Below are 27,465 nucleotides of genomic sequence, written 5' to 3' on the forward strand. Positions count from 1 at the left end.
AATCTCTAGCAAGAGCTTATTTTTAATAAATTTAAAAAAAATTTATAAAAATAAAGCTTTTTCTTTTTAAATATTAATTTTTTAAAAGATATTTCTTCTCTAAAAAACAAAATTCTTTAAATTTATTGATAAAATGGGTAGTTTCTATTTAAAAAGAAATCAAAAAAAAGTAAATTATAAATCTTTGGACGGGTTAACTGAAAGTCAGTAAAAGTTAAGTTATCCCAATTTTACTAGGATAGATCTAAGAATAAGATATATAATTATAAATATTTAACACTAAAAATTAAAATAAAGATGAAAATAAAAAATTGTAATAAATTTTTGATTCTCCAATTCAAAAATAAAGATCCAAATAGAGATCAATCAGCTTAAAATTAAATTTAGAGAGAAAAGTAATTTTATTTCAGAAATTAATAGTATTTCATAAATAAATTTTATTTAAATATTAAATAGATAAGTTCATAATAAAATGATTTTATTGTTAATAGCCCATAATTAAAATCATCACAATTTTTAATGTCTTCAGAATTAACTAAGATAAATAATAATTAAGAATATTCAAAAGAAAAAATAAATTCTAACTTATAAAGTTTTTTTTAAATTTCACCTCAATTAAGCTATAAATTTTATAACAAATATAATACTGAATAAATCAATGATTTAGATGAGAATTTTTATATCAAAAATTTAGAAAATTATTAATAAGTATATTCTCCTTCTTTAAAAAATTCTTAGTTTTTTAAATCTTAAACCATTAATAAATCAGATGCCAAATAAAAATCTAAACTTGGACAAAATTCTTAAACAAATTAAGAAGAAGAAATTTAATGTAAATTATTTTATTAGGGTAAAAAAAATTGTATTTAATTATGTTAAAAAATAATAGGTGATGAAGTAAAATAAAATAAATCTGAATTGTGACTTACTTTAAAATAAATATTTTTATTTACTTACTTACTATTTACCTTTATTAAAATATTAATATCAAACTTTTATGCTTAATAAGTTTATATTTTACTTAAATTTGTGTTCAATTAGCAAGAACTTCTAAATACACAATAAATGAATAATAAGGAATTTATTTTCTTTAATATAAATTTATCTAATTTAATATTTCTTAATTTAAATTAAAACATAAATCATAAATTTGAATGTTTTTCAAGCAAAAGATTAAAATATTTTTTTTGATATTTATAATATTTTATTAAATATATTTATTTTATATTTAATCACACTAAAGAATATTTTCTAGTAAAATAATAATCTGAATTTATTTTTATTTTCTAAGCTATTATATAAAACTTATGAAAGAAGAAAGTATGCTCAGTCATCTATATTTTAGCTTTTTGTTTAAATTTTCAAAATTTTTTTATTCAACTTTGATTGTGAAAAATTAAATATAATTTTGGTTCATTCATAAGCAGCTAAATATACATTATCTTATTTTATATTTATTTTAGATAATTCAAATTCTTGAATTTATGTAATTTTATTTAGTAATTTAAAGGCATTATTTACATAAATGTAAAATATTAACTACATATCAAATTTTAATATTATTAATCCAAAATTTACCTCCAAATGCATTTATATTTTGATAAAAAATATATTATTGATTAAAAATATTTTATAAATTAAATTATTTATTTATTTATTTATTTATTTGTTTATTTTATATTTTGATTATGTTAAACCTAAGTTTATTTTTATTTATTTTTTTTTGATAGACTTGAGAAATGTTTATTAATTAAAAGATGTTCATTCATAATCATATTAATTTACTCAATCAGATTCAAATAGAAATTGTTAAAGGGAGAAGTTTTAATTAACTAATTAACATATTTAGATTGATTAAAAAATTTTGTTTTATAGAACTACTAAATAAATATTTCTCTAAACAATATGAAATAAATGATAAAAAAAAGTTCCCTATTAGCGTTTTTTTTAGTTTTATAAGCTATAAAATGCTTTGAGCTACCTTATTCTGATTTAATTTGCCCTAGTTTGAGAATAATTTAAGGTTTTGAAGATAATTTTAGGATAAATTATTTTTTTTAATATCAAATTTTAATTAAACATAATTAGGACATGGCTCATAAATCACTGATTTAAACTACATTTAAGAGTCTACTATATTTTTATCTTCTGATTAATCTAATAGAATATTCGTACGTGACATAAGAGATGGCCAAGTTGTCAGTTATCAAGATACTCCATTGAAGGATCCAAATGGAATTATTTCTCTCTCAACTAATCTAAATGGCTAAGTAATTGCACTAACTAAAACAGAAATATTAACATACAATTCTTATGAATACGATAGTTTTAACATAATTTAGCAGATTTCAAATCAAAGTATTATATTATTATCATCAAAGATATAAATTTATGAATACTTTTTAAATAATTAAATAGATTAATAATATGTGAAATCATAAACTCTTGCCTTAAATAATTTAGTTTAATTTACTTCTACTTAAGAATTAATCATTATATAAATAGATTTTGATTAAAAAAATACTCAAGTTCTAGTTTATTAAGAAAATATGACTCTGGCTTCTCTATTTCAAAGTAAGAATAAATATAATATTTTAATCAATAAAGCTTTTTATAAATTTTATAAATTATTTAGTTCAAACTAATCTCTCAATAGCAAGTACTTATAGCTACTCAATTTAGCCAACAAAATTTATAATAGCTTAGAATGTTACAGGATTTAATGGATTTTCTAGTTAAACACATGTATTAATAGGGATGAATTAAAATTCTTTATTATACTTTAGTAGTATCCCCACCATTTTAAATTTAGAAAATTTTAATGATAATTTAATTTGGAACCCATTTATTAGTGATTATGTAATACTTTCTTTTGGCCATTTAGATGGCTCATCAATTCTTGCTCTTTAGTTTGGATAAGCAATATCTACAGCTCCAAAATAAAATTATTTAAATAATTTAATTTTTGTAGATTTAAAGAATTTAAAGCAAGATACATCTCCAAATACGTTTTTAGCATCTCAAATGTTTTCTTCTCCTTTAGCTTCAATATAAATGGGTATATATAATTTGCGACTTTAATGAATACTTATTTTTATTGAAAAATATAGGCTCTTCACTTATAACTCTAATATTTAGCTTTGTTTCTAATAGAAGTAATTATGTTGCTTTTGTGAAATCTTAGACTCAAATCATAATCTTTAAATTGGATGACTTAATTTAAAACTAATTTTAGATCTAAAATGCATCAAATAAAATAGATTTAGCATGGTATGCATAGTGCTTAGAATATCTAAATATTCCAAACAGTTCTTTTCTATTGATAGGATACACAAATGGATATATCTAATCAATTGATATTTCAAATCTAACAACATCTAACTCATAAAACACATTTTCTAATTCTTCTAAGAGTTATTCTCTTTAAAATTATTTAAGTAAACATTTTTTTTAATTGAATAAAAATTTTAATTAAATAAAAAGAAAATACAAAAATAAATTCAACTTTTTTGTTAATGAGCTTACTCACATAAATATTATAAATAGATAGCAATAACAGCATAGACAGTTCTTACTATGATAGTTAGTAAAACATAATGAGTACAATAAGTACAATAAATTATAATGCTACTAGTTAATTAGGTTAATTATTTTACTAAAAATATAATTTTTTAACAAACAATTCAAGTTAGTAAATAATCCAAGCTAATTATTCTATTCAAATTTAAAATTTTATTTTGGGTACAGATCAGATATTTTCTATTATTTAGAATTAATATTAGTTATACACACCTTTAATAAAAAATAAATGTCCAACCAATATTACTAATAAAAACTTAACACTCATTAATTCTTTTTCATATAAATATTTTGATGGAAAGTAAATTATAAATGGTACATTTAATTTAGAAAAATACAATTTAACAATAAATAACTTCTTTCAAGTTTTTTCATATACTTAAAATTATTAAAAGTATGCTTTGCTTTTCTTTTCAGCTTAAACTTTTACATTTAGTTTATATTGTAAATTAAGTTTAAATTAATCTTAGACTGGTAGTATAACCTTAAAAAAAGACTCGTATGTGCATGCTTTAATTATAAATCTTTCAACTAACAATATTTATTATTAAACATCATATAAGATATAATAATAAGATAGCGATACAATCTCACTCTTAAATTTTAGTATGGATTCCTAATAAAACTTGTTCATAATTACTGAGGATTAAATAGCCTTTATTAAACCATATTTAGATCAATAAAACTAAACTTAAATTTACAAAAAATTCTTCTTATTAAGTTATATATAAAATATCATAAAAGCATTCTCAAATAGATCAGTTTTAAATATAACTTAGTTTGTTTCTCTTAATTTGATACCTTCTATAAACAATTTTGTAATTTAATTTTATTGCAATACTTCAAAAATTAATAATATTTTATCTACTTCTATTATCACTTATAATTAAAATCTCTTAAGTGATGTTTAAATTCAAGTTAAAAAAGCTTTTATTCCTAAATCATCAGATTATAAAGAAACTAATTTACCAAATATTATTAAACTTTAGTATATGAATGATATAAATTTATTGGTATGCTACTTAGGATCAGAAATAAGAATTCTCTATTTAAATGCAATAAATTTTAGTATCTAATATTTAACGAGTTTAAATGATAATAATCTTGTACCAAATAGCTCTATCATCTTTACTAGCACTTAAAATCACTAAATTATAAAATTATAACCAAACTACGAAATATAAATGTAAATAAAATTAATTAATTAATTTTCTTTCAAAATTTATCTTTTAAATATCTAAATTTTATAATTGATATTAAATTCTAATTTTATTTTTAACAAAATTATTTAATAAAATATATTAAAATTTAAAAAAATAGAATAGATATGAATAGTTGTTTGAATAATTAATGTGCTTACTAATATTGTAATTATGATGTAAATATAAATCAAGAAAACAATAGTGATCTATCAAATATTTTCTCAACTAATAGCATATTATAGAGATCTGAATTATTATTAATTTCTAATTATAAATTATCATAACTGAATACTTTACTCTCCTCAGTTAATGTCAACTATAACATTAATATTTAACAAGACACTTAGTTTGAGTGGAGAAGTTGGTATGCTTATTTAAATTAGTAATAAAATTAAAATAAAACAATAAACTTATCCATTTAATCGAGTAATTTCCTCAATTAAAGCTCCTTAACATCTACAAAAGCTGTATTAACCCTAAATGAATCTTTTTATCAACAAAATTTCACATATATCTCTCTAAAAAATGTAAATTTAAACCAAAAATAAAAATAACCTACCATAATAATTAGCGCTTAGTACTTTAAAATTGATGATGTCAATATTTGTTTTGATAAGTAAGTATTTAGCTAAATTTTCAGAAAATTTAACCATTTTTTTAAATATTTAAAAACAGTAAAACAATCAGTAACAGTCTTATCATAGTACCTGAAATATTTTTATAATAAGCTGAATTGAATATATAAAATCTTTTAGTGTAGAACCAAAGCTTTATAAATGTAACAACGCTAATAAATGTTATCTAAAATGATTACTTAATTGTTTTGAAAAACTTAGATTTTGAAGGAAATTACTTTGAAAATACAAACTTCCTCTATTCGACTAATTAAATTAATTTAATCATAGAAAATTCAACATTTAAAAATAATTTATAATTAAACACAGACAGCTCTATTTATATCTCCTAATACTTTTTTATGGCTTAAAATGTAACATTATTCAATATAACATTTAGTCAAAATGTCATCTAAGACTTTACTTTATTTGGTAAATTTAAATAATTATATTTTTTAATTTTTCATCATACTTTAATCCATTAAAAACAAACATTTATTTTATTTTTTTTTAACTTAATATAAAATTATAGGATTAAATTCTTTAAGCATTTAGACATATTGGAATATTACATAAGTTAATTTAGTGAATAATACTTTTTTAATTAGTGATCCATAAATACAAGCTCTTATTATTGATTGTTAACCGATTTCTTAGAGCTAAGGAGGAGCAAATTAATAATTTTATCTGATATCTTCTGTATTTTAAAATACAAAACTCTATAATTGTGACTATATATAATTCTAATTAAATGAATGTGAATCAATGAATACCTATGATAATATAGCTTCCTAAAATATCATTTAAGTTTATTAAATTGCTCTTGATTAGATGTAATAAACATTAATTTCACAAGTTTAAGATATTGATAACTAAATCACTTTTTTATTTTTGATTGGTGCATCACAATTATATATAGATAAGTATAATTGCTTTAATAATTTGGTTGAAAATAATATTTTTGATTAAGCCTGCATTAATGCATAATAATTCGCATAGCTAAACTTTACTTTATCTAATAGTAGTTTTGAAAATAAAAACATTTTGAACGGCTATGTCATATAGATATATTCTAACGAAGACTCAGATATACAATAAATTTATTAACAATAAGTAACTTTAATCAATAATAGTTTTAAAAATATCTTTATAAGTACAGCTAGTTAGCATTAACAGTCTTCTACTATTTATATATATAGCTTTTAATATCTTTATTTAAAGCTTTAAAAGTTTATTTTCTCTGAAATTACATTTTAAACTCCTTAAATAGTTATTTAAAAATAAAGTTCTTGCTTGCTAATTTATGCTCCTTTATCTAATTTAGAAATTTAAGATTCTTAGTTTCTTAATTTAACAACTTAATCTTAATCTGTAAAAATTTTACTTTTCTATATTTTTGAAATAAATTCATTTATATTTAAATAGACTGTAGTTTTTGGAAATTTGAATAAAATTAGCATGAGTAACTGCAACTTTCAAAATAATAACTATCAAAGTTCTAACTTTTAAGGTGGTTTCATAAACTTTGAGACAGATAATCTGAGTGTTATTTCATCTAATTTTACTAAAGGATAAGCCTCTTTTGGAGCAGTTTTCACTATAAGGCCAAGAATTTAATCAGCTAATTACTCGTTTTATTAATGCTAATTTGATTTTTTGATTTCTTAAAATGACGGAGGTGCTATTTATGTAGGTGAAGCTTAAAATTAAACATATGTAAGCGTGAATAATTGTATATTTAAAAATATAATTTCAAAAAGAGGTGGAGCCATATTTATATAATAGGTTTATAATATAAATAAATAAGTGGCTTATCAGGAATCTTATCCTCAATTAAATTTCTAAAATTGTACTTCTTATAATTTATTTTCTTAGGAAGGAGGACTAATCTTTTCATAAAATTCGAATATAACTATTAATTAATTTAGCTCAAGTTTATATAATTTCGCATTACTACTAGATTACAGTAAAATGGTAAGCTATTATATCAGCCAATTTGGTTAGATAAGTTAATTTATAGCATTATAGTCAAGTTTTTTAGTAATAACCCAAATGGACATCAATCAAAATCAAATATTATCTAACAAGAGTAGAAATAAAAATCCTTAAATTTTATTTTTGAGTGGCTAATATAAAAGTAGTATATAAATTCAATAATCGAATTTCTATAACTGTTTTTTGTCTTAAACAAACTTTATAAATATTGGTTAATCAATGCTGTCTTTAATATAATCTAACCTAACAAATATATAGTAAATAAATATTCATTAATATAAATAATTATATTAAATTAATTTTTATTCATAGAATTATCAATCGAGTTAATAGGTAATTACAAACTAATATCTAACAAGATTAAAGCTCTTAGTTTAGTGTTTTAACTCTAACATAATCTACTCTATATCTTGAAAATTCTCTTTTTGCCAACATAAGTTGTTTAAATTAGTTTTGTAATGGAGGAAGTGTGCTTTTGATTAATTCAGGAGGTAAAATTAAAAGTTGTAATTTCACGGATAATTAATGCTATGGAAATGGAGGAGCTATTAATATTTTAAATATAAATTAATAATTGGAAATTGTTAATTCATAATTTTATAATAATATTGCTTAATATGGCTTAGGAGGGGGTTTAGCATTTATTTCTAATTAAGACTAAAATCAAATTATACTTTAAGGTAATATTTTTAAAAATAACACAGCATAGCAAGGAGGAGGAATTTATTTTGAATTTTAATTGATATCGAAAAAAAAATAAAAATTAGCTTCAATATTTTAAACCTCGATTCAATTCAATCTAGCTAAAATAGCAGGTGGAGGAGTTTATTATTAAGGATAGAAACCTTTTTTTGATTCTATCTCAAGCATATCGTCTAATAGTGCAAGTAATATTGATAAAATTAATAATTAAAAAAATAAATTCAATTTTATTTTTATTCAGAAAACTCATTTGGGAAAAACATGTTTTCAATTCCAAAATAAATCAAGTTAAGCAGCGAAGTTCATTCTTTTAAATATATAACTTATTATGATTCAGCTGGCAATATAATCTATAGAATTAATCATTAAGTAAGTGGTAAACCTCTTCCTAGTTTAATATTCTAACTTATTGATGAAGAGGGAAATACAATTGATAGTTCATATGTTACAATAGCTTAAAGTCTGAATTATGATTTAACTTTATCAGTAAAAAAAGCATAAAACTTATCTAGTTCTCCTTTTGCAATTACTAGCTTTTAGCAAGAATTTGAATTTATAGGCTATTATAATGTAAGCAATTTAGTAGTAACTGGTATTCCTGGAAAATCAGTTTTTTTGTCTTTAACTATTGATTTATAGAGCTAAAAATAGAATTATCAAGTTTTTTTAGAAATAAATTTACGTCCTTGTATTAGAGGGGAAATTTATATTGTCTATGAAGATTTGACATAAAACCCTCCAGAAAAGCTTTATTCATGCAATTAATGCGAATATGGAACGTATTTTTTTTTCATTATAAGATAAACAAAAAATTTACATTTTTTATAATTTAAAGGTATTCTTTAGTATATCCAAGTTTAAATAATACTAGCATAGATTGTAAATAATGCAGTGTTCATGCTAATTGCCCAGGAGGTCATATAATTGATGTTAAAAAGGGTTACTGGAGAATAAATGATCAGACAGACGAGATAATAGAATGTATAAATGCCCCATAAAATTGTCTTGGAGGCTAAACTAATTTGATATGTTCACAGGCTCATATAGGACCTCTGTGTGAAAGTTGTGATATAAAAAATAACTATTCTAATACTGGAAACTTTGAATGTGGATCATGTGGCAATAAAATTATTAATTCCTTGAAAATTGTAGGCTTGATGCTGTTTTATGTATAAAAATTTTATAATTATAATTATCAATTTTACTCATTCTAATATAGACACAATTTATAAAGGTTATTAAAGCTCTATTAAACCTAATTTATTTTTTAAAATACAAGATTATAAGTGCGAAATTAAGTGTTGATGGAGTTATAAGCAGATTATTTTATATATTAGATAAAAGAGGTGTTAAAAAATAAGATTTACAATAAAATATATATGAAACTTCAGTCTTATTGAAATTAGTTTTGAATTATTTCTAGATAATTATGGTGTTGTCAACGTTTTAGATTAATATACCAAACCACATTAATGATACTTTAAATATAATTTCAAATCCAACTATTTTAGTATTCTTTTCTTTTGAGTGCTTTTTCTATGAGTTATATCAGAAAACTGGTATTAACATGATCTATATTTAAATTATAATTTCAGTAATTCTTCCTATTACCTGCTTTTTGGTTTTTTTCTTAACAGGTTTTATTAAATACAAAAATAACCCCTCAAAAAAAGTACTCTACATTTATACTTCATTTTTATATTGCTTCTTATACTTTTAGCCTAGCATTTTCAAGAATGCGATCAGTCTAATAAAATGCCGATAAATAGGTAATTTTGTATATTATTTCTTCAAGTAAAAAAAATATTCTAATTATTCTATATAGGATAAATTAAGTACATCTAATTTAACATCCTTTATTAATGCTTAACAAAAGAATATTATTAATGGTCATTAGCTTTAATTTTACCTATAGTTTTAATATTTAGTATATTTATACCATTTCTTATAGCTTTGGTTATCAAATAATCTCAAAAATCAAAAAGAAAATCAAAAACAAAAAAATATATTTTAATGACAAGCGAGTACAGAGACAAATTTTGGTATTGGGAATTCATAAAGATGTATATGAAACTATTTATCATGTGCTGCTTAGTTTTTTATGAGTACAATATTCCTAATAAAGTAAATTTAAAATATTTTATATTTTATTTAAAAAAATAAAAATTAATTAGATTTTGTTCATATTTTTTATCGTTTGCTTGTATGGAATCTTGCTTCTCTTTGTATCTCCGTATAAAACTAAGAGCTATGAAAAATTGGATTTATCATAAACTATAATTATGAGTTTTTCTATTTATTTTGGATTTATTGCTTATCATAATCAACAAAGCTTATTCTGGTGGCTATTTGCAATTATTTCAATAACAATTATAAATTCATTATACATATTATGGTGTTTTAGATTAATTACTTAAGCCTATTTAAAGTAATAGCAGTCAAATATAGAAAGAATTATGATTTTTTTCATTAAATTTACATGCTGCAAAAAATATTTCTTCTCGAAAAAGAAAAAAATTATTTATTTATAAAAGAGATGGGTAAAATCATTTAGATAAGTTATGAGTGAAAAAAATATAATTAATTTGTGGACTGGAAAATTAAAAGTTGATAGATTATAAGCTGCTTCAGTTCTTTTAGGCCAACAATATATTCAAAACTAATAATCTTTAACACCAGTACTAAAAACCAAAGCTCAAAACTCATAAAATATAGAGATGTAAAGAGATCCAATAAGTTTAATTTATAGCCAATAAATAATTGAAAGCTCAATTAATTAAAAAGTATAATTTTTATAAATAAAAAAATATTTATTTAAAATTTATAAATAACAAAAATAGCAAATAGATCAAATAATTAATCAACAGATAAACTCATTTTTAGCCAAAAAAAGCTAACTTTTTAATAGGGTTAAATCAAGCTAATATTATGAAAATTAGAGTTTAAATGATACTTTAGAACCTCAAATTTAATTAGAAAACTCTAATTTTAATTATCAATTATAAAATAACTTTTCACCTAATAACATTAAGATAGAAGATAAAGCTTAGAGTAGCATTTTTGATGACTAAAAAATTGACGAAGAAACTTAACCTAGTTCTGAAAATCAAAAGTTTAATTTAAAATAAACTTAATTTAAAACTTTTTAAAACTTAAATGCTAATTAATAGAAATATTAAGCATCAAATGATAATTGATTATCTAACTAAAATAGTTTAAAATAAAATAATTGATTTTATTTATTTTAATTAATTAAAAATAATAACAAAATGAATAAATTTCTTGTTTGAATTTTAAATATACTTTAATAAATTTTAAATTAAATAATGTAAAATAGTAATTATTTTTATCTTTAATAATTTTAATCAAATCAATTATAGATTTACTTATCTCAATTTATGAAATTTTTTATATAAAAATTAGTACTTACAATTTTATTTGTAATAAAAAAAAACAAAAATGTACCATTGATTTTAAGTTTTTAAAATACAAAATAGAAAAATATATTTTTTACATTATTTTTTATAAATCTCATTCTATATAATTTTATTTTAGATTATTTCATTTTATTTATCTTTTACCAATTATCAGTGATTGCTTAATCTTAGAATTTACTTTTAACCAAAATTATTACAAAAATTTAAAATAGTGATGGTTAATTAAGAAAAAATTTTTATTTTTATTTTTTAATTGATTTATTTATGCATTTATTTAAAAAAATTAAAAGCAAGACATTTTTAAACATAAAACAGTTATAAAAAAAATAAAAATTATAAGTTAGAGGGAGATTGGGGGATTACCATGAAGTAGATTGAGATTCTTAGTTCTTCATATTTATTTCCATAGGATTAGGTAAATAATATCTTTCTACATTTCTTCAATAGTGATGAAATTCTACCTACACCTGAATCTCCCTTTTTTTTTAAATCAGTACATCTATGAGTTGTTTCAAATAATTACTTCTATGGTTAGAAAGTAAATAAAAGCTCACTCTTTCAGTATATATAAGAGTTATTGATTAAAAAATTTTTTTTTAAATGAATTGATATTAATTTTTTATTGATTTAGTATTTTATTATTTTAACTTTTATTTTTTAAATTAATAGCTTCTTTTTTCAAAATTTTAACAATATTGTCAAAAATTTCAAACTTATAAAGCAAATTATTTCTAAAAGTAAAGCAAAACACAGAAAATATACATTTAATTGAAAATTCAATTAAAAACTACATGACTTATTTACCTATTATAAATACAAGATATTTTAAAAATAGTTTTTATATTTTTTCATTTCAAAAACAACCCACACCTTAAATTTTTATTTTACTGTGAAATATAATAAAACTATTGATAGAACTTACAAAAATCTAATTTAAATATTTTTATTTCATTCAAGATATTTAATATATTTTAGATATCTTAAATTTACTTATTTTATTTTGGATAGTTTTGATAATTTTCTCATTCTTATTTTATTGAAAAATTGAAATTCATTAAGAAAAAAAATACATTAAAATTTGAGTATACAATAAAAAAAATTAAATATTTGCTCTAATATTTTTATTTTATCTATTTGAGTTTTATTTTAATAATATATTTTTTTTATTTTAAGTAATACTCTTATTGAATTTTTTTTTTTTTTTAAAGTTAAAAAATAACTATCCAAAATAAAATAAATAAATAAATTTGAGAAATGGTTTTATCTTTTAAAAACGATTTTAAAATATATCAATTTATTGAAAATAAAACTTTAAATTTCTATTGTATATTCTTGACTATATTTTACTTTAAAAATACAAATTTAGGTGAATGGATTGAATTTTTAAAATTTAAAAATTTTAATGCCAATACGTACTTTAAAGTTAAAATTCAATTTTTGGCAGTTTATTAGTTGATAATTTGAAATTTTATTTGTGTATGAAAATTAAAAATATGTTCATGCCTAATCTAAGTTTTATTTTCTTAATTGATTTATTTTTATGATAAAGTTAGGTGATTGAAAAATAAATTTTAATTCGATATTTACATTTCTTAATTTTTATCTTTTAGGAGTTATGAAAAAAAGATTATTGAATTTCTTAATTTAGTAATTAATATTAGTAATTAACAACTTTATAAATCATATACAAAAGCAAAAATTTTATATTTTAAAAAGTATATTAAAAATTTGAGAGTATTTATTATATGTTTATATATTCTTATTTATTATATTATTATTATTAGTTTTATTTTTAAATTAAAATAATTCATACTGCGTTTTCAGATGATGCAAGATTTTTATTTTCAGAGTCTCTCTTCTCAAGTTCTTATTCTTTTGGTATTGCTTCTAATTCTTATTAACGCTTCAAAATATTTTTCTTTAAGTTAAGATTGAAGCCAAACAAAGGAATGACTATGATTTCATTGTATATTAAGACACCAAAAGTTATAACTACATAACCAACAAATTAGCCAACTTTCCACTTATCCCATCCTAATCCAATAGTAATCATCCAGACAAGGAATGGTGAGAGTACTCCCATTAAACTTCTACTCATGGCACTGGCATACTTAGTTACACAGAGACCAAGTCCATTTAATAGCATGATAATGAAAATTGAGAGAATTATCATAATTAAAAGAGTAGGTTAGTCATCTCCTTCCATTGTGAAAACAGTTTTAAAGAAGGTAGGGACACTTTCCATCATTCCATCAGGACAATCCATGTTACTAGGGCATGGTATGTAGGAGAAGATGTTAAGAGCAATCCAAGTGATGAAAATACCCCAGAATCCTTCATAGCCTACAACCTCAAAAGGATTCAAGTGGTATTAGGAAAAGAGTTTTTCTTCTAATACTAATTAGCTTGAAGTGAAAACAAAAGAAAATATAATCAAAATGATGCCGAGAATTAATTAGTTGTTATCTTGACTAGAGTCTGATAAAACGATAGCAGTAACACCAATTACTATAAAACCAGCAACTGTAAGAAAGAGACCAAGGTAATTTTAACGATATAAGACACGCTTTAAGAATAAAACAGAGAAAAGAGCTGTTACCATAATACCTGCACCACGGAACATATAGTAAATAGATAATGGCATCATATTCATAGCAAAGAAACTGACGGTTGATGATAGAAAATCGAAAAGTGTAGGTATAGCATATATGGCTTTGTTTATTTCAAGCTTTAGACCTTTTTCAGCAGCCTACTGAGCTTCTTTTGCGTATTACTCTCTGTATTTTTTCTTGTATCCAATGAACCATAAAAAGCACAAGGCTTCACCTATAAACATAAGCATAGATTGCATAAAAGGGTGATTAAACTATACTCCATTTACGACACTTCTTTATTATTATTTGAAGCACAATCCTGAAGCAATACTGATTAAAAGCAGAGTTAATAGTAGAATATTAACTTAAACAACTGAAAGGTTTGCCATTTATTAAAATAAATTTTTTCTTAGTCAATCAGAGATAAATAAGAAAGGAAAAGTTTTACTTAGCAGAAATTAGTTTTTTTATATTTATTTATTAATTAATTATTGTGGAATATTTAGTAGTATAGTTGTAGTCCTATTTAAGGCTGCAAATTATAGTATGATATAATATATAAATACTTAGACAGCATTCTTAAATTTAATGAAGAGGTTATAGCAGTATGGTTATATTTAATCAGCGGAAATTAAAAGATTCGAATGATTAAAAAATTGATTAGCGCTTTAATTAGTTTTGATAATTTATTTTAGGAGCATAATTATAGTCTAGTTTTTGATTTTCTAGTAAAATCTTACCTAATTAATATCTATTTAATAAGGGATAACAAGCAATTGTTTTTGTTTCCAAAATAAACCAGGTAGTACATTATTATTAGACCTAATTCGTCATTATTTTCTGTTTTGCATACTCCAAAATAATTAATTTGTTCAACTACTAGTGAAAAGTAGTTTTTCTTATGTATGCAAAGTATTTTCATTTTCTTCACATAATTTTTAAAATCAATTCTAAATACAAGCCTGATTGAGTTTATTTAGAATAATTACACATCCAAATGGTATTTGATAAAATTCCATGCTTATTTATGTTAAAACATTTATGAAAACATAAATTGATTTTCAGTTTCTTACAGAGCTTAAGTAAAATTGCCCTATTATTAGAACTAAATTAATTTTTAAAATTTGCCAAGCATTAAATAAATAGAATACAAAGATTATTGAGAAATTATATATAAGTATATATATAAAGTATATATTAATAGTATTGCTTAGTTTTATAATTTTTGTAAAAGATTTAATTAAAACTAAAATTTTTCGTGATTTTATATATGTTTTTTTATTTATCTAGTTTAGTAGAACCATTAAATTAAATTAAATTAATTAGCTTATCATATATTTTTAAAATTCAAGTATTTATGAATACATTTGGTTTAGTTTACAATCATATTTTAGAGCAATTTTTTTTATTCTGTTAAGTAAAATGGATTCATTTAAATTCAATAAGCCATTTTCTCAGTTTCTGTATTGAGGTTTTCCGAGCATGCAGTTACAAATAAGCATTTTCTTGCTGTACTAGGAAGAGGAGATTATTAAGAAGACTATTTTTAATCTGGAATTTTCATTAATATTTTTGCACTTGGAATATTTTTGAAGGAATCTAATCCGCAGAAGGGGATTACTAAAACTTCACAATATATCATTGCTCCCACTGTTAATATAGTATAGCCTGCAAATTAACCGTAATTAAAATCGTCCCAACCTATACTTATAGTAAACATCCATACTATGAATGGGGCCACAGCAGTTACTACAGCTCTTGTTAAACAGCCAGAGTATTTTGTCACAGTTAAACTAAAACCATTGAGCATCATCATAAATATCATGCTCAAAATTATCATTATTATTAATTTAGGTTAATCTGTCCCATTTAAATTAAAAACACTTTCAAAAAATTGAGGAACATCTTCCATTTTGCCACTTGGACATTATTATACATTACTAATGCATGGAATGTTTGAAAATAAAGCTAATCCTAGTAGGGATATTATTATACCCCAAAATCCTTCCCATCCAACTACTTCAAGAGGATGCAAGTAATACTTTTTAAAAAGCAATTCTTCAAATACGAGTTAGCAAGTAGTAGTAAAAAAAGTAACTATAATCAATACAACTCCAACAATAAGATAAGTAGAATCTTAATCTGTGTCAGAAGTTAAAATTGCAGAAATACCTACTGTCAAGAATCCTAAGAAATTCAGTAGCAATCCGACAAAATTATGCTTATAAAGTATTTTTTTTAAGAAGAGAACAGAAAAAATAGCTGTAATTATAATATTTCCTCCACGTATCATGTAATAAAAGGAAAATGGTAGCATTGACATAGCAACTAAAGTAAGAAAAGTACCAAAAAAATCAATAAAAGCTGGAATTGCAAATATTAACTTATTTACATTTTCTATTTTACCCATTTTTTCTATTTTACCCATTTTTTCTATTTCATACTTTTTTTAAGCTTCATATGCCCCTCGATGCCTCCATTTATAAAATAGAAAATTAAAGTAATTTAATGCTTCGCCTATAAACATTATTACTACTTACATGAGGGGATGGTTGTATTAAACTCCATCAACAATGCATCTTTACTAGACTTTTAAAGTCAATGATGATGAAATACTGGTTAAAAGTAGTAAAACCAAATATAAGTTCATTAATAAATTGTTAATTTTTAATTTCTTCTTCATTTTCAAATTATTATAACCTTTGATAAGTCTAACTCTTTCTTGAATGTAGGTGAAATTTCTTCTAGTTATTAGAAGCTAGAAAAGATAATTAATTTAATTAAAGATTTTTATTTTAATGATAATTACTTTTCATCAAAAATTTTGATGATTTATCTTCTCTGTTAAAATCTACAGTAGAAAATATCGATTCAACATATCTGGTAAATAGATGTAGAATAATTGGTATTTTAAATAATTATTTTATATTTAAAACTATTTACTTTTTTAAATGAAATTAGTAACCTCACTAGTTTAATTTATAACCAGATCTCCACTATTACCAAAATTTTAATTAAATTAAATACAAAAGATGTTTTAAAAGCAATTAATTTAGCCTGAAATATTGCTTAAACATAATTAATTTTATTAACAAAATAAGGTAAATTTTAAATAAAAAAATGATTTTTTAAAATTAATTTCGCTATTCAAGTTAAAAGAAAACAAATAAAATATCAGAATTGTAATATGTAAAAATTAATCAAATGAAAGGTATATCAAATTTTTAAATGAATGATTAATTTAATATTTTAGTGGAAATATTAGTAAATTCATTTTAATACATAAATAAATAAAAAAATAATCATATTTACTTTTTTATAACTCAAGAAAACTAAATAATTTTCTTTTTTTTAATGAAAACGATGTTTTAAAAAAATATATTAATGTTTTTAGATTTTATTCTTTCTTTTTATTCATATAGAAATATAATATTTTATACAAATAGAAATTAATGGGAGGGTAGTAAATAGACGCTCGTTTAATACCGAGATCAAACATTTCAAATTAAATAATTAGGAGAATTGCTTGACAGTACAATAAGTAAAAAATAAAAACTCCCTCTAATTCAATTTTATATAATTAAATGAGTGGACTTGAATTAGTGAATAATTGTATAAATTTAAAATTTAAAATAGTTGCTATAAAAGAAAATATTAATTTAAAGGTGACAAATGCTTGTTAGCCAATATATTTGATATTCTTAATACAAAAATATTCAAAATATATAAAGAAAAATTATTTGAGAAGATATTTAAAGGAAAGGAAAATGAAATAAAAACTTTCTAAAAAATAAAGAAAAAGTAAAGAAAGCTTAAAAGTATTTGCAGTTAAATTTGAGTTTCTTTTAAACAGTATATCCAATATATACACTTTAAAATATAATATTTTACTAGGTTTGCTACAAGGTTTGATATTTAACTTTGAAATATTTTTAAATAAATCAAAATTAGAGGAAATTTAAACTAAAGTGTATTTAATTATATTTCACAAAAGTGTTCCTTTCTATAGATGTATAAAGAGTAAGAGATAGTATGACTTTTTTTTATAATCCTTTAAACATATTTTACAAATATGCTTTATTAGTTTTTACCTTTCTTTCCTCTAATAGATATCAATAGAAGAAAAAACCATAGATGCAGTTTTTAAGATAACTTAACTTGTACTTTAATCAATCCATCTTACTTACTTGTTGGTAATAAAGGATAATTAATAAAAATAAGCCAAATTATTTACAGCTTTTTTAGTTTAAATGCTTGCATTTTTGAATATTTTTGGACTCTAAATTCTAATAGTTTCATAGAGATTTATTAATATTGCTTATATTATCGGGTTTAAGATAATAATAAGTTTTTTAGAAATTAAATTTTAAGATTTACTTGTAAGAATGATCTATTATTAGAATAGCTATTTGTATTTTATAGCTTTTAACATCCCAACTGATACTTTTACTTAAAGAGACTTCTAATTAAAGATGAAATATCTTATAAAAGAAATAGGATACCTTATAGAAATAATAATACTACATATTCTAATAATTCTGTTTTAACTTAAGAAAGAATTTTCAAGTTTTATAAAATAGTATTATTATATGATCCTAGGAATTTCAATTTTATATGCTTTAATATTAACTACATTATTAATAAAAAGATACTTCGTTCATAGATAAAATTAAATTTGAGATATTGATTGATCTTTACAAGTAAGACATTTTTCCTTTCTTATTAAAATACAAAGCAGTAGTTAAAAAGAGACCAATCTTTTAAGTTGCTAAACTTGAATTAGCACATTAAAATTTGGATTTTAAGATTAGCTAAATTATTAAAAAATAAAAAATTATTTTTGGTTAATCTGCCATACAGTAATTTAAATATATGTAATATATTTTTTTGTCATTAATTTCATATTATAAATTAACTTTAATAAACTTAGTAAATTATTAATGACAGAAAAGGAATCAAAATTAGATAGATATAAAAAAAATTTATAAAAAAATATAATTTATTTAAGTTAAAGTATTGAGGATTTTGTGATACAAAAAATACAAATGCTGATCTTATCTTTTATCAAAGTATATTAAATTTTTTAAAATGTTGTTAAGAACACATAATTTAAACCCATATAATTTATAAGTGATAATATTTATTTTAAGAAATTTCATTTTTTAGTTAGGATAAATCAATTTTTTTGATTTAAACAATTTAACTAAATATTTTGTTAATAAAAATTTAAATTTAATATTATTTAAAATAATATCAAAAAATTCATTAAGGATATAGCGATTCGAGTGTCGTTAAAGGCATAAACTCTATGGCCGACTTGTCTACAATAAGTACATCTTTTGGTTTTTTAAGAGCAAAACCTTTTTTAAAATAGAATTAATTAATAATAATATGATGAGTTAGTTTATTACCTTGTGGATTACTTTTAAGTGCTACCATATAATATTTTATTTTTTTATCATTACTTTTTTAGCTTTTAACTTTTTTTATTATTTTACATGGAACATATTCGCTTAAAAATTCAGTATAATATTATTTGCATAGTTAATTGAAGTTATTGTCAATTTTTTTAATATAATTTTAAGGCATATTTAATACTCCTTTTTATTTTTACAATTTATAACAATCATCGTAGGTGTATATTATGTTATATATGTATTCCTATTTTAAAATTTTTGTTAATATTAATTTAGAAATTATAAATCATACTTGCTATGGAAGCTAATGTGCTATTTTGAATAAAGATTAATCTAACAGATTCATAATATTTCCTTCGTTTAGGTAAAGCTCAATGTTTGTATTTTCTATATCAAGACACTTTAAGCTGCAATACCCAGCATCTAATTAATTAGAAATTTCTTTTAATATCAAGATTTCTATATTTAGTAAGATCTCTTCTAAAGTATCAAATGGGTTAGCATGGAGGTATAAAACTGTTTTATTAACATATTAACTTTAACTTAAAGTTCTTTACCTATTATGAATTCTTAGTTCTTTTTAAATTCTTTACTTATTCTTTATTTCAAAGAACAAATTTTATTTTGTTAGAATCAGGATATCTTTATATCTAAAGTCTTTTTGCTCTGGGATGTAAGACTTTAAAATATTTGGATATTAGTCTAAATTGCTCCTTGGTGTATAACTATAATAATTGGATTCAGCAGTATATCTCTCAGTACTCTCTCGTCTATTATCGATAAACTTTATTTTGAGTAGTTCTTCTTCATTATTTTTCATTACCTTAAAAACGATCTATTTATTTTGCATTAAAAATGAATATTTTTCTTTTTGTTCAAATTTAAATTTTACCTAAATCTGCTAAAAATAACCATTTAATTATTATGGAATTGAAAAATCTTGCAAATTCAAACTTTGAATTTAATTTGCTTTATTAAAAATAGAATTTTGATAATTAATTAAGTGATGTATCACTGGCAACTTCAGTATTCCATTTATAAATGTCTCTTTTTTAATTTAAGTTTTGGAAACATTTATACTTAGTAAATTTTAATTCTCTCTCATAACAGTTTATAGTGGCTTATACCTATATATTTTATATTAATAAAATTTAACTATTTTAATAAAGATATATTACCCTGGGTTATTTCTTATAACCATTTCAGATAGTTCGTCAAAGGTCTAACGTTTTGAAAGAGACCAATCTTTTTCTAGTAGACAACTATAAACATGAAGTGTACCCTCAGAGCGGTAATTTATCTAAATTAAAAATTGAGAATACTAAGTGTTGCTTAAAAGCGCTTGCAATCTATGATTGACTAGTGACTATAAAATTCTCAAGTTGTCCGAATCTCCTAATATAAAATCTTTACTCTATATTAGATATAAAAATTATATTTAATGTTTGCTAAAAAAAATAAATTACTTTTATTTGTAAATTCTTAACATTCATCAAGAATATGAGCTCATCAGTTATATCGATATTCAACTAAGAATCTTTTACCAAAAGTTAAGCTTTAACTATTGTACTTATTTACCCTGTCATTACATATTCTACCATATCATAAATTTAATTATCAGGTAAGTAAATTAAATATGAGTCATATATATGTTTAACAAATTCCATAACTGAATTTAAACCAATTGATTCTTCATCTAATTATGTTGAATACATTATTCATATACTTAAATTTACTTTATTGAATAAATTACTTTTTTTTACACCTTCAAAGCAAATTAATAAATCAAAAATCAAATCAAGCTTTTCAAGTAATGTGCTATTGCAAAATATAGTCATATCTAGTAGAGCTTCACATAAAGAAAAATGTTTGTTGCTGATTTAGAAGTAACTATTATAAAAAGCCCTCAGTAAATTAGTATTTATGAACAAGCTGTTTGATTAGCCAAAGAATTTAGAAGACTTATCTATCAACTCTTTAAGCTCTTCAAATTTTATGGTTGAATCTTGAAATTTTATTTTTTTGTTTAAAAAATTTTTATTAAAAAATATATTTAATTATTTACTTATTTTCCATGCTTGTTTATATGAAGGATCTATAACAGAATTAGATATCTAGCCAGAGAAAGGTGTATCTGAGATATCTTGCTAAAAAAGGTTTAGGAGAACTCTGTAATCAATACCAAGAGAAGATTCCCCATATAAAATGAAATGATTAATGTGATTAGAGGGATATTCATATTCACCTTGAATTTACTGCAAAGCTGCTACAGCTGAGTTATTTGGTTCATTTGAAACATAGTTTTAATACAATTAGTTTTTAAGCCTATCTGAAAGTAATAAAATAGACAAATCTATTTCAACACAAGTTTCATCTGTTTCAAACAAATTGTTATAAGGATGATTGGGATTTTATTTAAAGTAAAACGATGTTTTTATGACATAATCGTTTATAAATTTAGAAAGGTCAATCGTTGCTTCTAAAATAGGTACTCTTTCATTTAATAAAACTATACTTTTGCTAGCAGAGTCATCTTAGTAAATATACAAATTTAATCTATCATAGCCTTCTATATATATAAATGGGAAGAAGCAGCTAAGAGGCACACTAGTATCAACAATAATTTTAAATTCTTACTTTTAATCCTCTGTATACACTAATTCTAATTGAATTTCTGAGCAATCAGACCAAAACAATCTTAATTGATGGAGATATATAAAGAATTTTTAAATTTAAATCTACTTTAGAGCACTTGGTTTTGAAGAAGGAAAAGGAGAATTGCTTTAAATCCTTGTTGAACCGAATTCTAAATATGATTGAAGTTAGTTATTTTGATAGATAGAATGATGATTATTTTGGTTGAATGCACTGTTATAGTTAGAAATATTATGCATGCTAGAATTATTCGAAGGGGCCTTAGATGTAGGCAATTGTATACCACTTGTATTGTAGTAAGGATTATATAGCTTTGCAGCAATTGTTTTATTTTATAAATTTGTATTATCTTTAAGACGATATCTATTATAGTCTATTTCATCAAATTAATCAGGTATTTCTAAGCTGTCTCTTTGCTTAATCTTAGCTTGAATAAGGGTTCCCTTCTTTCTTTTAGGTCCATTTACTTCATAAATACTCTAAATAATTTATTTAAGTTCAGAAAGTTTTACAGGTTCACATGAAGCAAATTTATTTTTTGCGTGAGTTAAATCGTTCAGTAAGCAGTTTTTTATCAATTAATTTTTATAATAAATTATTAATTCATCTTCAAAATTTACTATAATATTCATGTAAATGCTATGTTTTTATATAATCTTTTGTTATAAATTTAGTACATTTTCTATGAATAAGTTAGGTACTAGAGCAAAATATGCTTTTGTTTAGTTAAATATTTTAATTTATGTAATTTTATTTGCAAAAAAAATATATTTACCATAAAAGTTCAAAACTTATTCTGCCTGTTCTGGATTTCTACATAAAAATAAATCATATTAAGCTGATTCTAGTAGATTATAAGCAATACTAATGATAATATAAGATTAATGACCCTTTTAATTTTCAAAGAAGGTTAATAATTTATAAAAAAATATTTTATTAAATTACTTCAGAACCAAGTGAAGCTTCATAATACAAAATGTCCCAAATTCTGTAAACAGTCTCAGGATGGAAAAGGTCACAAAATGCACTCAAAAAATGATTGTAAAAATAATATTCTACAGGTAGCCCAATTAAATTTAGGTGCTTGAGCAAATCTAAATTCAAATCTCTTAAGAGAACTTTAAGGAGTGTCATATCAGATTTGATTCCAATCATCTTACTGGAAAGCTGTGGTGTATACATTTTAGGCATATATTATTTGTTAGTGCAAGTATCTTTAATTCCAGGTACGTTTTGTTAGTTTATAGGTTGAAATAAATAATATCTTGGAAGTACAAAATACACTAAAGATATTAAAGTCCAAAAAACATCTTCTTCTATTCTTTGCTACTGAATAGCTTCTGATTCTTAGTTTTCTTACTTTTAATTTATATTAATTCAGTTAAAAAAAAACAAATAACATATTTTAAATTAGATAAAAACAATTAAAAAACTTTCAATTATTAAATCTTATATTTTATTCATTTAAAATTATTTTAAAATAATATGTAATTAATTATTTTTAAAAATTTTTAAATGAAATGTAATTTAAATAAAAAATACCTAATTAAAATTAGTTGACAAAGCTAATTAACCCAATTTATCACAAATAGGGATTAAATTAGGAGAATAGACAATAAAATTATCAGATGATGCATCAGCAGAATCTTATTTGCTCATTATAGAACTCCAATAAATATATGCATTCAGAATATTATCAATTTATTTGAATGAAAGTTGAGAAGAAGTTCTTTATACTGCTTTTGAAAAGTAGTTCTTTAAATTTTCTCTCATTTCTTGTTGAATTACTCCAAGGTTTTCGATTGAATTTCTTAAAATTTAATCGTATTGAGATGCTTACTAAAACTTATCTTTTTAGTAAGTCGAAGTGAAAGGATTTACTTCTTGATTGATAGAATAGATTTATTTTATTTTAGAAAAATCATGATTCCCTTTTTGGTAAAGAAATTTTATTTCTTATATTCTCGAAATACTCATCCACATGTTTAATCTTAAATAGTTAGGTAAACCTGAAATATTTTTTGCAATAATTATAAATAATTTGGTTTAAATAATTCAAAAAAAAAACAAATATTTAATACCTTCTTTAAAGAGTTTTTCTAATTTTTATAATGTTTAAGGAGATGCTAACTTTAAGACATTTCTATCAGAATATTATTAGAGCAAAGAAAACAATGTTTATCCTTCCCTAATTTTTTATTTAGAATATATTAAAATAAGAGTATTTAAATTTACTTTTCATCATCTTTTGAAGTATGTTGTGGAATTGAAAGATGACCCTAAAGCTACAAATTTTTAGGGGCTGTTTCTTTTATATTCAAAAGCTCCTCTTCAATGGAAACTACCAACTCTATGTTTCTTTTTAGAAGAGAGTTCGAGATACATATGTTTTTAGACATAAAATAGATTAAATTTTTTTTAATACTAATCATTTCCTCAGCTTCTTTTGATTAACTTTCTTTAGTAACTGCTCGATGTGAATCACTCTTTAATAAGTTGAGCTTATTAAGCACGTTTTTCATAGATTTAACATCTTTTTTAGTCAAAATCGGTAGTTAAACAAAGTTTCCATACAGAGGATCTATAATAGGCATATTCTTATTAATTTATGCTTCAATATCATCGTTAAGATTTTAAGATGTAGAATAAATTGAAGGGGAGAGATAACTCTCTATTTATATTATTGGAATGCTTGAATGAGAATAAAAGGTTGTATCTCTAAAATCGAGATCAACAAATAATACTTTTCCTATTCCTTCATCACTGTATAACTCACTTAATTATTTTGTAATGTAAGCCTTTTCTTGATTATTCACTCCTTAATCTCTGAGCTCTATTTAAATACTATCTGAAGGTTAATATTCTTCTAATATAAGTTTTATTTCGCTTTAACTATTATCACTAGAGTTCACTTAAGAGTTAAATCTATTTTAAAATAATTATTTAGAAGCCAACTACTGTTATTCTAAATCATCATTTTAAAAAGTCCAAACAATTTAAGATTAATCAGATCTAGATTTGATCTTACATTACAATTGGATGTTAAAATATTCTCCATCGCCTTAAGTAGCTTACCACATTCCATTAATAATTCTAAGCTATTCATCATCAGTATTCTTATTAAAAATAATATTTTTAAAGTATAAATTAAAAAAAAAAGAATACCTTTTTTAATTTTATAACTAAAAGTGGCTTAATAAAATTTAAATTTTAGTCTATTTCAATTTACTTCAGAGTTAAATGGATTTCTTTTTTTTACTTTTAAATATTTTGTTATTTTTCTTGAGCTAAAATTCTCCATTAATAGATAAAATTATTTATGAAGTAAGAGTCATAGTTTTCCAATTCTTTAGTGTTTTGAAGTAGGTTTATTCTCCCTATTTAATCTAATTTTTATTTTTTGTTACTCTCCTAAAAGCTATTATTTGTGTATTGTTTATAATAAATTGGGTTTGCTGGTTCTCTCACCGAAGGAGATTATTATATTGTATGTATGTTGGATTCATATTCTTAGCCTTTTTTAGTTGATTATGCTACTGATTGCTACATTTATGTCGATTATATTTATGACTACTAAATTTAAGCTTATTAAATTTATGATTGATAAATTTATTCTTTTTATTTCTTATGATAAGCTTTATCTCTAATCTAATTTGTAAACTTTTTTAAGATGATACTATCAAAATAGTTTAAAAATCTATTTTTTTGGATAAGTACTTTTTAATTTTATTGTGTGTTAATCTAAATTGATTTCTACAAACATTATCTGAACTAATTAAGAAATTATAAAAAATATTATTTTTTTTTATCTAATAAACTAATAATTACTTTTTCTGCAGTTGTTCTACATATTTACTAAGAAACTTTCTATAGACATATCTTAAATCTATCGAATTACTATTTAACTTTCACTATTTAAATTCAAAACAATTTTTACAAATAGAAAATAAAATAAATACAATTATTAATTACTTGAGATCAAAAAATCCCTTAGCATAATACCATCTTCATACAAATCAAAATAAACTATAATTCCTTTTGGTCTTGATTGCAGTGACATTAACATTCTTGCCATTTTTTTATTAACTCCTTTTGTCCAAGCTACTTAATTAGCTTTTTCTTTGGCACTCAAATTTTCATACTGATCCTTTATAATGCAAATTAATTTAGCTTAATAATTAATAGCATAATTTATACCAATGATTGGAGAATAAATGATTTGGGAAACTCTAAAAGACGCTTAATAGGTTTTGTTGTTTCATTATCTTTTATTAATTTGTATTATTTAATTTTGAAATTAAAATTTTAACGTATGTATTTATTTAATTTATATAAATAAATTACTTTTAAGTTAATATAATTTATCATTTTCAAAAAAAATAAGCCTTCTAACAACGCTACCTGATTTTTTACCTATTTTTAAGAATAAATATTAGTCTATAAAATGGTTTTTTATCAAAAAACTAATATATTAGAATTAAACTGCTTTTTAAGCTTTATAAATATAAATAATGTTCTTAAAAAAATAACATGATAGCCTTACCAATCTTTTCCATTTCAAACATTTTTTTTGGTTTCATCAACTAAACTTCTAAATGAGAATTGTTTTAGTTAAAAGAAGTAGTTAGCTGTTTTAACTCTTCATTGCTATATTTTTTTTGTTTTACGCGCTCAATTTCGCTAATAACGTACTAATTGTATTAAGATTATTAACTTTGTTAATCTACAAGTTTCTACTTTTTGATTATGTACAAAGCATTATACAAATAATTAAAGTACTCATTCTAATCTATTCCTTATAGCCACCCATCTTAAACAGATCTATTTTGAATAATACATTCGTTGCCTTACTTGTAAAAACTTTTTGGATCAGCATAAGTAGATGACATTTTTTGTTTTAATGGAATACTATATCTATTTTTTATAATTACTATAAATTTTAAACAAAAAAACTTTTAATTTCAAAATTTTAATTTAGTTAATTTTTGTAATTGCAATCTGAATAAATGCATTTGATTTTGTAAAACAAAGTCAGCTAATTTTTAAGATATTATAGATTTTTTAAAAACTATTATATTGCAATTTTGAATAAGAAAACAATTATTCTATTTAATTGTTATAATTTTAAAACTAAATTTTCATTAACTAAATTTAAATTAAATTTCTATTTTTACTGAATTAATTGATCTATCTTTGCTGCTAATATTGTTTTATTTTTATAGATTTTTGTTAATCATTAATCAATAAATTGCATTATTAGATATTTATCA

The 27,465-nt window shown here is 21.8% G+C and overlaps 6 protein-coding genes across 6 annotated transcripts; 3 read left to right on the forward strand and 3 right to left on the reverse strand. All coding sequences in view use genetic code 6, as the record gives it.

Annotated features, from left to right (window-relative positions):
* Positions 1-1,757: 1,757 nt before the first annotated feature.
* On the forward strand, positions 1,758-7,804 carry TTHERM_000654158 (hypothetical protein; the record flags this gene model as incomplete). The annotated part of the gene is made up of 12 exons (XM_012797187.1): positions 1,758-1,821; positions 2,089-2,358; positions 2,419-2,574; positions 2,636-3,058; positions 3,111-3,437; positions 3,484-3,586; positions 4,900-5,145; positions 5,353-5,397; positions 5,457-5,827; positions 5,928-6,508; positions 6,617-6,766; positions 6,821-7,804. 12 exons carry the CDS (start codon positions 1,758-1,760, stop codon positions 7,802-7,804), a joined length of 3,720 nt encoding a protein of 1,239 aa, XP_012652641.1.
* A 549-nt stretch (positions 7,805-8,353) lies between these two features.
* On the forward strand, positions 8,354-9,568 carry TTHERM_000654159 (transmembrane protein; the record flags this gene model as incomplete). Its single annotated transcript, XM_012797188.1, has 4 exons — positions 8,354-8,871; positions 8,928-9,261; positions 9,372-9,438; positions 9,516-9,568. The coding sequence occupies 4 exons, from the start codon at positions 8,354-8,356 to the stop codon at positions 9,566-9,568; spliced, it is 972 nt and encodes a 323-aa protein (XP_012652642.1).
* A 965-nt stretch (positions 9,569-10,533) lies between these two features.
* On the forward strand, positions 10,534-11,289 carry TTHERM_00654160 (hypothetical protein; the record flags this gene model as incomplete). The annotated part of the gene is made up of 2 exons (XM_001013968.2): positions 10,534-10,875; positions 10,933-11,289. The coding sequence occupies exons 1-2, from the start codon at positions 10,549-10,551 to the stop codon at positions 11,287-11,289; spliced, it is 684 nt and encodes a 227-aa protein (XP_001013968.2). The 5' UTR covers positions 10,534-10,548.
* A 2,047-nt stretch (positions 11,290-13,336) lies between these two features.
* On the reverse strand, positions 13,337-14,512 carry TTHERM_00654150 (nucleotide-sugar transporter; the record flags this gene model as incomplete). The annotated part of the gene is made up of 1 exon (XM_001013967.3): positions 13,337-14,512. One exon carries the CDS (start codon positions 14,510-14,512, stop codon positions 13,337-13,339), a length of 1,176 nt encoding a protein of 391 aa, XP_001013967.1.
* A 1,049-nt stretch (positions 14,513-15,561) lies between these two features.
* Positions 15,562-16,806, reverse strand: TTHERM_00654140 (nucleotide-sugar transporter; the record flags this gene model as incomplete). Its single annotated transcript, XM_001013966.2, has 1 exon — positions 15,562-16,806. The coding sequence occupies one exon, from the start codon at positions 16,804-16,806 to the stop codon at positions 15,562-15,564; it is 1,245 nt and encodes a 414-aa protein (XP_001013966.2).
* Positions 16,807-19,385: 2,579 nt separating this feature from the next.
* Positions 19,386-27,084, reverse strand: TTHERM_00654130 (hypothetical protein; the record flags this gene model as incomplete). Its single annotated transcript, XM_001013965.2, has 19 exons — positions 19,386-19,483; positions 19,535-19,784; positions 19,833-20,375; positions 20,433-20,667; positions 20,719-20,954; positions 21,007-21,236; positions 21,294-21,545; positions 21,606-22,910; positions 22,971-23,085; positions 23,141-23,554; positions 23,738-24,204; positions 24,277-24,383; positions 24,431-25,311; positions 25,361-25,966; positions 26,024-26,106; positions 26,168-26,342; positions 26,393-26,460; positions 26,540-26,608; positions 26,739-27,084. The coding sequence occupies 19 exons, from the start codon at positions 27,082-27,084 to the stop codon at positions 19,386-19,388; spliced, it is 6,480 nt and encodes a 2,159-aa protein (XP_001013965.2).
* Between the last annotated feature and the right edge of the window lie 381 nt (positions 27,085-27,465).

This window comes from Tetrahymena thermophila (assembly GCF_000189635.1).
Source record: "Tetrahymena thermophila SB210 genomic scaffold scf_8254667, whole genome shotgun sequence".
Taxonomy (NCBI): Eukaryota; Ciliophora; class Oligohymenophorea; order Hymenostomatida; family Tetrahymenidae; genus Tetrahymena; species Tetrahymena thermophila.